The sequence below is a fragment of the Lynx rufus genome, unplaced genomic scaffold (genome assembly GCF_022079265.1).
Source record: "Lynx rufus isolate CCGP_SWC_20201006 ecotype Redwood Valley unplaced genomic scaffold, mLynRuf1.p SCAF_6, whole genome shotgun sequence".
NCBI lineage: Eukaryota > Metazoa > Chordata > Mammalia > Carnivora > Felidae > Lynx > Lynx rufus.
Window position 1 is genome coordinate 95,810,210 of NW_025814878.1, and position 12,779 is coordinate 95,822,988.

Sequence of the window (12,779 nt, forward strand, 5' to 3'; positions counted from 1 at the left end):
CTCGTCTGGAAAAGGAAGATCATCATGCCTATCTTGCCCACCAGACCAGGCATGAGGATCAAAGGTCCTGCTGCTTGTGAAGATGTTTTGAAAAACCACAAAGTGCTATAATAAAATTTGTATACTATTATTCCTATTAATGCCATCAAGTAATGCTGTTAATGCTGGGCTGTTAATTGAGCCCAGATCTTTCTTCTCCTCTTGGGCTGGTGCTCAAAAGAAAACAGTTTGGGTTAGATTCAATAATAACCCAGGGCATCAGGTGACTGGTTAGCTTTATAATGCTGTCTGCCAGTCTGATTTTTTCTTTCTTTCTTTCTTTTTCTTTTTTTTTTTTTTTTAATGTGTATTTATTTTTGAGAATGAGAGACAGAGCATGAGCAGGAGAGGGGCAGAGAGAGAGGGAGACACAGAATCCGAAGCAGGCTCCAGGCTCTGAGCTGACAGAGCCTGACTCGGGGCTCAAACTCACAAACTGTGAGATCATGACCTGGGCCGAAGTCAGACGCTTAACCGACTGGGCTCCCCAGGCACCCCTGCGAGTCTAATTTTCTAACCCTTTATGCAAAAGTAGTATTTTTTTCTGTTAACTAGTGTTCATTCACTGAGTGCTGGCTCCCAACCAACGCTGTGAGATACTGTGTGAGACTGTTCGCTTTACCCCAGCCCACAACTTTGGAAGCAGCATGTATTTAGAAATTTCTTGTTGTAGCTAATTCTGTGATTAAATAGTATCCAGGTCTACTAAAAGGCAAAGAAGGTATATTTGCAGTGTTTTCTGTTAAAGAGCAGGATGATTGACGTCTGAGCTGAGCTGTAATTCTCCTGCATCTCTAGGACAGAATAAAGCATGTTAATGCTTTCAGGGATGAGGCCCAGATGACAACCCAGCCATCTTCCCCGTGTGTGAGGAGTACCTTATATTCTTTTCTAAAATCCTTATCTTGTACAACAGTTGTCCCCATAGGATGCAAACTGATGTGACCTGCGCAGGATATGTGAGAGACAGAGGTGTGGGAACATGCTTTCTGTGGTTACCTTTTCAGATAAGCAGTGCATGTTGGGAATGATATGCCCCCCGGATCCTCCTTTTCATAAGCGAAGAAGTTTGGAATAGGCATTCCTTATGGGTGAGCTCCATTAATGCCAAGTATTACTTTGTCCCCCCAATGCTTGGATACGCAGAAAATGCTGGCTGGCCTGGAACACAAAAATGGGGAGATCAAGCCAAAGAGTAGGAGAAGGTGGGGTCTTGTGTCCCGGTCCACAAAGGATTCCGATGACTGGGCTGACTTGGATGACTTGGATTTCAGTCCATCCCTCAGCAGGATGGACCTGAAAAACAAGAAGAGACAGAGCGAAGAGACCCTCTGCAGGCAAGTGTACACCTGACGTCTGTAAACAGATCAGATCTGGGACTTGTGAAATGATCTGTGCCTTTCTGATGATGCTGTCGATCTCATGCTGACCTAAGTCACCTTCCCTTGCTTCAGATTTGAGAGTGTTTTGGACCTGAAGCCCTCTGAGCCCATCGGTACAGGAAATAGCGCCCCCACCCAGACCTCTTATCAGAGGCGAGACACCCCGACCCTGAGGTCCGCGGCCAAGCAGCACTACTTGAAGCACTCCCGATACTTGCCCGGTAACGGAAATACTTGCCTTTGCTCTTGTCATTGATAAGAAACCATTTCCCTGGAGTCATATTCACAAAGATTCTGTTTTGGAAGGCAAGTGCTTAGGGGCTTCTAGAACGTCGGAACTGGTGGGAACATCATAAAGATACTTGCTGAGGCCTCACGTTTTTATGTTCTAGAGTCGCCTAAGATAAAAAAATGTAGTGGAAACTGGGTCCAGCCCCTGGGAGCAAGGAACTGGCGAGAGCCAGGCGGCATGCCCGAGGCCCCAGCAGCAGACCAGGTTTAGGAAACATTAGCAGCCCTGTGTGCTCTCAGGAGACCAGAGTAAGAGCTCAGTCACACTCTCTGGTGGTATTACAGGGGGTAAGCATAAATGCTATAGTTTGATGGGTGCCCGAGCCTCTCCAGATTCTCTAGATTCCAAGCTTACAGCCTACCGTTCATTCATAAGTTCATTCTGTCAGTAAATATGTGCTGAGCACCTGATGTGTGCTAGGCACTCAGGAAATTACGGGGACCGCAGTCTGCAGTGGTATCACAGTCCATGCAGTAACTGCGTACAGCAGCCCTGCAGACAATACTTTCGCCCCCATGTAGGTTGTATCCTAGTGGGAGGGAGACAGACCCTAAACAAGTAGACAACCAGTAGTTCAGGTGGTGATAAGTCACATTAAGAGTGATATAAGGCAGGGAGGAGGCACAACTGTAGATAGAGGGCTCAGGAAGGGCCTCTCTGAGCAACTGGGCCCCAAAGAATGGGGAAGAAAAAATGAGCAGAACAATCCAGGCAGAGGAAGCAGCAAGTGCAAAGGCCGGGGAAGCAAGAAAGGGCGTGGCTTGTGAGGGGAAGGGCAGAGAGGCCAGTGTGGCCAGAGCATTGTAAGGGGGTGATAGTGTGAGGCATGAGGCATCTTTGGGAGTCTTGCAAGACACTTGGAATTTATTTCATAAGCAGCAAGAAGCTGTCGAAGGGTTTTAGTTGGGGAGCATGCTGGGTTTATGTCTATCTGTGTGCTGAGTGGATGAGGGCAGGCCATAGCTCTCATGCAGGTGAGGGGCATGGTGACTCGGAGGTGGGACTGTGGGTCCCAGGGACAAGAGGTGGGAACGGCAGGCCCTGCTGATGTGTTGACTCCTCGCCCTTGGTTGGCCTCCCAGGATGACCTGGAAGAAGAGAGAGCAGGTGGCAGGGTCTAGCAGTGGTCCAGGTGTCAGGTGCAAAGACTCAAGCTACAGTGACCGCAGGCCCAAGGGAGCAGGGAGGGAATTAGAGAGTTATTTCTTTTTGGCTCTAGGAGAGGAAAGAGGATAAAAGATGAATTCAGTCTTTCAGTTCTGAAAAATAGCTGCAGTGCTTGACATAAATGGGAAAGTGGGCGGTCTAGTGGGTGGTTTGGCCTAAAGTTGAGGTGATTGATTAAGGTCAAGGCAGCCTTGGGAACGAGGGAGTCAGTGAGGGTCACCGGTGCAGACCCGAGTCACCAGCACTTGATGGCGCTAATGGTCCAGGTCAGGGGAGAAGATGGATCTGGGGGACTGGACGCAGAGAGGACAGCAGGGGCTGCAGAGCTGGTGGGGTGGAAGGGGGTGGAAAAAAACCTTGGGAAGGTGACAGAAAGGCAGTGGCCCTTGAAGGGGTACAGGTAGGGATGTCAGGACAGCACGAGATGGGCCAGGACAGGAGACATGAGACACGCCTGTCGGGAGAAGCTTAGGAGACCTCTCTCAGGCTGCCCACCAGGGAGACAGGATGCTAAACCCAAGGATGGCATCTTTCCTCTGCCATCTATCAGAAAACAGCCTGGTCGGTTCTTGCTCCAATTGTTGAACCACAGGAAGTTTGGACAAATTGGGTTCTGTGAGAACTTCGTCACAAAATCTGGTGCAAGATTTAAGATGTACTTTTTTTGCATTTGAAAATCATTTCTTCCCCACTAGGAATAAATATAAGAAATGGCATACTTCCAAATCCAGGCAAGGATTTCATTCCATCTAACCCATGGTCTAGTTCTGGTTTGTCTGGAAAATCTTCAGGGACAGTATCGGTAATCAGCAAAATAAATTCAGGTGAGTAGTGATTATTACTTCCTAAATGACAAGAGGCAAATTCTCTGAATGTGGCAGGGCGGGTACAGAGAGACAAGCTGTGGAAACAAAAGTTTTCTGATGTGGAAACCCAGGGCCCCTTTTCCAGGCCTTTAATCCTGTCTCTTTCTTGGCAGCAGGCTCTGGGGACCCAGCCAGCTGCTTCAGAGTCTGCCTTCAGGAGGGGGGGTGGGGGGGGCTCGCCTGACTTCCTGAGGCCCTGCCCTGCGGGCCATCCACCTCAGCCCCATCCACCTTGCTCCAGCTCGTCCCCTCCCTCTGATGACCCAGAGCCCCCCAACCCCTTCTGGTTGGAAGGTGGACAGCTCAGAAGGCCATCCTCACTTTTTTTTAAATGAGTAAGTGAATTTCATAAGCCTTCCAGGCTGGCTAACCCCGTTCCCAGCAGACCAGTCCACCATGTCATTTTCTCTCACTCAGGCAACCCTGCCACATGCTGCTTCCCTTTCCACATTGTCAGGTAAACGTCTGGGCATCACTTCTCCTGGCTTTATCCGTTATGTGTTCATTTATTTTGAGAAACCCAAAAAAGAACAAAATGATGCATCAACCTCCACATACTCCCCACCAACTCAAGGAATCAAAGTTGGCAAATACACACGAAGCCCACTCTCTAGGCCTTACCCTTTCTCTCTTCCCCTCTCCTGATTTGGGTGTTAATTGTTTCTATGCATTTTTAAAAGATACATGAAATACATAGTATGTTTTTGCATGTTCAAAAATTAATGTGAACATAATTTTGGATGTATATTGTGACGTAGCAATCACACATATATGTAAGATACATAACATTATGTACTATATAACATATATAATATATATAACTGTGCCACACCAGAATTTTATTACTTTTACTGGATCATAATTTATTTACTCTTTTCTTCTTGATGAGTGTGTAAACTGTGAACGATCTTTGCTATTAGAGCGCCGAAGGAACCTTGTTGGACCCCATTGTTGTGCACCTGTGTGAAGGTTCCTCTGGGTATAAATGTAAACATGTTCAGTTAAAGGGTGTGCTCATCTTTGACTTTACAGATGTTGCCAAATTGCTCTCCAGCAGGGTCTGGGAGTTGTGCTGTATCCTTGATGCCACTTGGTACTGTCAAGATTGCAAAATGTGTGCTGATGTGATGGGCGTGAAATGGCATCTTATTGTGGTGTAAACTTGCATGCCTCGTGTACTAATGAGGTTGAGCATCTTCTCTTGTGTTTATTGGCTATACGCTTTTTCCCTTTTGGGACCTGTTCAAATTCTCTTCCCACTTTTTTTTTTTTTTCCATATCTATTCACCAAAAATGCAAAATGTGCTCTAGCATAATACAACTCCTCACACCTGCATTGCCACTCTGCCTTAACTAAGCAGTTGCTAGGAACACTGAGTTGTGAAGACACACAGCAACTCTACCACAAATTCCCTCTTTTCCTACTGGCTATAACTCCCATTTGTATAATGGCCCATAGTAACATTTGTCATTGTTCTGTGTGTACCTTAAGTGTTAGTGATAAGGCTTCTAGATATCCATTCATCCATCTGATGTGTATTGATTACTGGCTATCTATAAAGCATCCTGTTGAGCTCCTAGAATAACTAAGATGAGCAGCATACAGTTCCAGCCCTTAAAGCAGTCTCAATAGAAAAGCACCATAAGAAGTGAATATATTTAATACAATGTAATAATCATTAACTTTTCTGATTACAGACAATAACGTTTAGTGTAGAATTACTTGTAATTGCTAAATAATTAAGACAATCTGTGTGCCGATCAGTTAGAGGCTGGCTAAATTAATTATCGCTTAGCTGTATTCTAGAATTTGTATATACTGAGGAAGGATAACTGTTCTGTGTTATGGAATGAAAAAACACAGATTTCAGAACAGGCTAAACCTATTATCCCAAAAAAGAAAGAAAACTGCGCATTTCCTTTTTCTTAACCAACCAGCCAACCAACTGGACTTGGTGTGGGTGCAGGCTATAGGAGAGGCACTGTCTTTGCTGTCCCTCTCCCCAGTCTTTCCAACAGTGTGCTGTGGAGGAGTGCTCTGCTCGGAATTCACTGTTCTTATCATACTTCCCCTGTAAAAGTAAGGTCCCAGTTCTGTATTATTCCGCACCTGTTTAACCCTATTGATGTTATATGCACGTGTCTTTGTGTAGTAATGAGCTTTTGCTTTTGTGTATCAGTTGGTTCCGGCTCTACAAGTTCTAGTGGACTAACTGGAAACTATATCCCCTCCTTTCTAAAAAAAGAAGTTGGTTCTGCTATGCAGAGGGTACACTTGGCACCTATTCCAGACCCTTCCCCTGGTAAGTTCTATTTCAGATCATTCATGAATCAATGCAGCAGGTGGTTATGGAGTAGCTGCTTTGTGCCAGGCCCGGTGTCTGCTGCCATGGTGCCAGGATCCACCAGTGAAGGAGACAGACAGGATGCCCTGTCCCATGAACTTGCACTCTACAGACAACCGAATCAGATGCTCACCAATGCTAGGGAGAAAAATAAAGTTAGGCAGGGTATAGGGAATGTGGAGGTTGGAGTGTGCTTTTTTTTTTTTTTTTTTTTGAGAGAGAACATGAGCCGGGGAGAGGGGCAGAGGCGGGGAGAGAGACAGAGACAGAGAAGGAGAGAGAGAGAATCTTAAGCAGACTCCATACTCAGGGGCTCAATCCCACAACCCTGGGATCAGGACCCGACCCAAAATCAAGAGTCAGACTCTCAACCAGCTGAGCCACCCTGGCACCTCTGGAGTCTGTACTTTTTAAAGAGCGTAGCCCAAAGAAGACCTCACCGCAAAGGAGATGTTGAGTGAAGGTGTGAAAGAGGTGAGTGAGCCACCCAGTCAGTGAGGGTGAGACTGTCCCCAGCACGGGGTTCCTAGTGCACGGGCCTGGAGGCAGGAGAGCCCAGGCCTGTTCAAGCAAGAGCAAGGAGGCAGAGGACAGGGGTGACGTGAATGATGGAGGGGAGTGGGCAAGAGAGAGGGGTGACAGGAGACCGGGTGGTATGAGGCCCTGCAGGCTACCATAAGCATTCTGTCATTCACCATGAATGACATGGGAGAGCCACTGGAGGGTCTCGAGCAGAGGCGTGGGGTGATCGGACTTCCATCTTCAGCCTCACTGCAGTGCTGGCTGTTACTAGACTGAAAGTGGGAAACAAGGTTGGAAGCAGGGAAGCAAACCGGCTGCTGCCGTGATCCAGGCAAGGAATGGTGGACCAGAGTGCTAGGAGCTGAGCTGGTCTGTTTCGGAGTACATATGGAAGGTAGAGCCAGGAGCATTTGCTGACCAATGACAAGTGGGATGTGAAAAAAAGGGAGGGGTCAGGATTGACACCAGTATTTTTGGCCTGACAACTATAGAGTGTTGTCGTCCTTGACTGAGAGAGGGAAGACTGTAAGACGCAGGCCGGTGCTTCTCTTGAACCCTCATTTTCCGATATTTTGTCGCCAAGATGCACTTACTTGCTTTGTTTGCATGAGTCCCCACATCAGTCAGACCTGCCTTCCTCTCTAATTGCAGGCTATTCTTCCCTGAAGGCCGTGAGACCTCATCCTGGGCGACCTTTTTTCCACACCCAGCCTAGAAGCACTCCCGGGTTGATGCCCCGGCCTCCGGCTGCCCAGCCAGTGCATGGCCGGACGGACTGGGCTTCTAAGTACGCGTCTCGGCGATGACTGTGCCGAAGCTTCTGGGGGTGCAGGAAAGCAGGACACGGTCCCTCCACCAACTGGTGTTCTGCTGGCAAGAAGCTTGCGGATGGTGTAAAAGCAAACCAACACTTTATAGTTGTTCTTCTGAACGAAGACATTTCAATATTCTTTAAAAAAATTTTTTTTTAAATATTGATTTGAACGCAGTACCCTTTTTTTGTACAAAATTATTTTATTCTAAAACTGGGTCCCATTATTTTCTTAAACAGTGGCATTTTGTATATATGGATTATGTTTTAGCATTTTATACAGTCAACTTTGTAATGAACTTTTTAAAAATTAATTGACTTTCCTTTGGGGTTCCAGATAATATTTTATACAGATTTTTAAAAATTTAATAATATTGATGCAGTATTGCAACAGGGGTGCAATTTAAGGCTACATGATAGAGGGTTATTTACTCAATGCGTGCAGATATTTGTGAAGTGGTTAAATTTTAAATGTGGCACATTGGCACTTCAGGCTCTCTTGGACCAGTGTCAGCCCTAGAGAAATGATCTTCTGCTTTTCTCAATATCATGTTATTCGTTTGACTTTTTTGATACCACTTGTGCTGTTCTGAAAGTACCATTATGCAGTTCATTTCATTTTGTTTCCCAAATGAAAGAACTCTTAAGTAAATATTTTTTGAAATGTTTACAACAATGCTTTATGGTGGTTGGAGATAAGCGAATGAAACCGAGCTTTACCACGCTAGGCCGTCATATTCTATTTTTCTTCTATTTTTGAAATCAAACTGTGTAAGTTCCCACAGAAGGGAAGCTTTTCAGGCCAACAGGTTTTTAACATAAAGGTTAACACAGTCAGTTAAACTTAGATCCCTGCCAGGATGCATGACCAAAAAGCTAAGTTTCAAAGCAGCAGAAGTGTTTTTTATTATAGTAAGTGATCAGATTTTGCATTCAGCTTAGTTCTCCAGGCCTGGCTAGGAACAAACAATGAATAATCTTCTGTCCTAGCTAAACTCTCAGGGCACGTTGGGGAGCAGGAACTTACCTGGGAAGTCACGGTTACCATGATGTTAGTGTCCATAGCGTGCCACATTTGAACTCTTAACCCTTGTGTAGCTTCTTCACACAGTGGGAACTCTATTTGTTGGGCAGAGGCTGTTCCATTGAGAGGAATGTTTACAGCAATTTTGAAAATGACAAAGCTAGTTTGGAGACAGAAAAAGACAAAAGGTCCACTCTTCATCCATCTCTGTAGGGCATTGTGCCTCCACCCATGGTTACCTGAAAGGCAGGAGGGAAGGTCTCTGCCGGTGAACAAGATACAAACTCAATAGCACATTGACTCACATTCTGCCAAGCTACTCTTATTTGGTTCCAGGTTCCAACGTATAGCAAATTGAGCCACATGAAGTTGTCATTTCTGTAGGTTAAAAAGATACATTGCAGTGAATATTGGCACTTTGATTTGATTCAACCCAATAAGTTGGTAAATGACTGCTTTGACGTATTAGTAACATGTTGCAGCCTGAACAAATTGCCATGGCTCCCGAAGAGCCCTAATCTAAATCACGGAGTAATTTTTGCTTTGGAGAATCTGTCTCAAAAATGTACTTGACCAAGCACTATGATCCCTAGGGGCACAAGAAGAGCACATGATGGATGTGGATTTGGTAGGTAATATTTTCTGTTAACAAACTGGCAGCAAAGCTTCAGAAAACAAATATGTATATGTAAGCACAACTTGAAGCTGAATTCACTTCTGTATTATATGCTCAACTCATTATCTAAAGCAACAGAAAGTGTGTTTTCAGAGATGAGTCCTTTACTGCAATTAATATTTATTTTCCCTTTCTGTATTATGTATAAAAAGTAAGTGAATCTGTAACCTTACCCAGCTTGCTGGAAAGCTGGTTTTAAATTGTACATACCTCTTAGAGAAGCTAATGGATTGTGAATATCATATGTGTGGCCCTCTAGCTTATGTTAAGGTCATTACATTTTTTAAATTAAAAAACCTAGTTACCTGGTTGTTACACATTATAAACTTGTTTTTCTAATACTTTTGTGGGCCCAAACTCAGAAAATATCTCCTTTTTCATCCTCTTATGTTTTCCTTTATTTGTGAGTAAACAACTCCCCTTAGGAAGCTGAACATGTTTATCCATGCGAAAGTTGAGCAGCAGATGTGCAGTTTAGAAAAACAGAAGACTGAAAAAGCAATGTGAATTCTAAAGAACTAGCAAAATCCTAGGAAGTTCTCTTTTTTCCCCCCTGCAATGGATAAAGGGCAGATGTGTATACAAGCTGTTTACTATAAAAGGGAATAGTGACCATTTTTTGGTAAGTGAAAATCACATGCTACCTGGTACATCTATTTTTTTCACTGTACCTATTCGTGACTATACCTCATTTCCAGTCAGAAAGCTTTTTGGGATGTTAGGAAATGGTACAAGGACAGCTCTCACTCCAAGCCCAAAGGTCCAGTGATGGTGGTATGCCAAGGGGTACATGTGTAAACTGCAAGGCAAGCTTCCTGGGCATAAAAACTACTCTTGGTATGATTGTTCATCTGACAATAAAATTCCATTAATTACTAAGCACTCACCCAGCTTATGTATGATAGGGTTTAAGTAGGAAGAAAATTGATTTTCAAACAGTTTTTTAGACACATCTCATCTATAAAGCCTAAAGGACTATATACTTCTAACAAATTAACACTGTGTCATCTTCTGACGTTATCAAAAATTGAATAAAATCAAGGTAATGCCTGAGTACAAACACCAGTACCACTAGAGTTCATGGGCACCACCTTTTCTCATGAAGTAGCATTTCCCTACCATCAAGCCATTGTTTTGTGCCATTTAGGAGAGAAAAAGAGTGCAGCCTGTATGTTCCAGCTCAGTGTATGACCAAAAGCAATATGTTTATAAGAAAATGTTTGACATGCTAATTATTTTATATCATTTAAAGCATACTGTAGCAAATTGTTTGTTTAATATATGTGGTTAATTTTTAGAATGATTTTTACAATATCCAACCAAAGTACTGTATTTTATATAACTTATTGTGAGGACCTTCTCATGGAAACCATTCAGAAGACAAACTGGAGGCAAGCATCGCATTAATCTGTATTATCAGTTTCTTATGGACACTGTGCTAATGTGAATTTGAGATGACCCAAACAGTCTTCTGATCTCAGATATCTTAGTACTGATAGCAGTTTAGTCACCTGATTTGATTACAAGGGAATCACTGAGAATATATTTATTTATAAAGCAAATATTCATAATGATGAGAAGATAGAAGGACAGAAAACCACTGAAACAAGCCCCTTCTGAAATAAAATGTTGCTTTTTGGATAGGTTGTCCTAAAGTGTTTAAAAATGTTAACTTTATGTAAGGAAAATTCTCCAAATAAAGTTACAGTTTAAGAAAAAAAAATGATTGAATGTTCTGTTTTTATTTTCGTTATTCTTCCATCAAAGGATAACATTAGGGGGCACCTGGGTTGCTCAGTCATTTGAGCGTCCCACTCTTGATTTTGGCTCAGGTCATGATCCTAGGGTCAGGAGATTGAGCCCCAAATCAGGCTCTGCACGGAGCTTGGAGCCTGCTTGGGATTCTCTCTCTTGCTCTCTCTCTACCCCTCCCCTGCTTCTAAAAATTGAAAAAAAAAAAAAAAAAAAGATAAGTGTTTCCTAATGTGGAATTTTGACATTTTGTAACTTCTCCTTAATGCTTAGCGCGGTGTTCCTGCCATGGAATTGGAAGCATACGTTTAGAGCAGCAGTGTGCAGAGTTATCCTGCAATCTGGAGACTTTCATTTTTGTATTTATTTTTTTGGAGGCTTTTTTTAAATTTAGCATTTAGCAAGTTAGGTGAGTAGGAATATAAAAAAAAAAAAAGGAGGTGGAAACAATTTCTTGTTGCCGATTTTGTCATTCATCATGATTAATATTTACCTTGCATGATTTTAGCTTTTCACAGCATACTCCTATGTACAATATAAACCTTCCAAAGAAACTCATCACTTTGTGAATTACGTACCAGATTCCACTGGGAATTCATTTCCCGAACACTCTTTGAATCCTTGAAAGAATTTTTTAAGAACGTGGTTTACAAAACATGAATTGCTGAATCCCAAAGCGTGCCCCTCCCATCAGAACACTGCTCACCAGTGGAGCTCAACTGACACTGAGCTCAGCTGGTCCACGCCCAGGCAAGAAGCTGAATCACAGCCCTATCTGCTGTGGACCATCTCCCAGTGCCATCTGCCCATGAGGGCTGGCAATGACTCTTGGAGGCTGTGTGGCCCAGCAGCATCCAAGCTAAGAGGTGGCTGAATGGAGCTGATCCCCTACAAGAGCAAAGCCAGTATCAGGTTCAGAGTATTATGCTAGCACAGGCAGGGGGATTGATTCACAGCCAAGGCTGAGGGTAGCTCCTGGCTCCTCCTAACCTGAGAGCCAGTTTGGGGAAATTGACTGTAGCCTGGAGCAGTCCTTCCCCCTCCCACCCAGGCAAGAGAGCTGAGACCTGGCCCCACTAGCTGTAGAGAGTGTCTTCTGGCCCCATCTGACCATAAGGGCTGGCAAAAACACCTGGAAGCTATGTAGGCCAGCAGTACACAAGCCTAGAAGCAGACAGAGCCTACAGTTTGCAGAGCAAAGCCAGTGGACCTGTTTGGTCAGGGAACTGGGGTGTGGGTGGGCTTGAATTAAGACAACAAAAAAGAGCTTTACCAGCTTTAGATGTGCTTCTCCTTGCTGTACCCGGGCAGGGAATCTGATTCGTAGTTCTGCTCATCACTGAATACAGGCTTCAGGGTATCCAATTAGGGAACCTAACCAGAGCACACACGGAGAACTGTGTCGCCCATTCAATAGTCCCACGTATGGTGACACTTGAGCACAGAGCACAGCCCATGGCTTTCTGCATCTGCAGAACAAAACCAATGGCCTTACTTAACCACAAAATTCAGTGCACATTCTGGCTTGATTTGGGTCCGCAAACAATGAGATATAGATCCTGGTTCTGTCCTGCTATCCTGCTAAGGCAAGGAAGTTAATTCATAGACATATCTATTAGAATATAGCCCCCAGTCCTGACCATCTAGCAAGCCTCACTAGAGAAGTCAGGCAACTGCGGAGCCCATCCTACAGCCTCACTTAGGGAGGGAACCAAGCCAGCAGTCCTAGCCAACTGTTCGCAGCCAGTGACACATTCTCCCATCCCCATCCTCAGGGCTTGAACAGTTGCCTCACCCAAAAATAGACCATAATAGTAGGCCTCTTCTGTCCAAACACATTACCAGCAGACACACCCAGAAACCCAAACTGAGCTGACTGGTGAAGAACTGTCTCTCCCAAGGA

The 12,779-nt window shown here is 44.3% G+C and overlaps 1 protein-coding gene across 1 annotated transcript in view; it reads left to right on the forward strand.

Annotated features, from left to right (window-relative positions):
* Window positions 1-10,805, forward strand: part of CILK1 (ciliogenesis associated kinase 1) — a 37,424-nt gene extending 26,619 nt beyond the window's left edge. Inside the window, exons 9-13 of the mRNA XM_047102828.1 lie at window positions 1,186-1,376; window positions 1,494-1,642; window positions 3,576-3,704; window positions 5,927-6,049; window positions 7,265-10,805. Coding sequence (XP_046958784.1) covers window positions 1,186-1,376; window positions 1,494-1,642; window positions 3,576-3,704; window positions 5,927-6,049; window positions 7,265-7,419 — 747 coding nt within the window. The 3' untranslated portion in view covers window positions 7,420-10,805. The remainder of the gene's footprint in view (window positions 1-1,185; window positions 1,377-1,493; window positions 1,643-3,575; window positions 3,705-5,926; window positions 6,050-7,264) is intronic.
* Window positions 10,806-12,779: the final 1,974 nt, after the last annotated feature.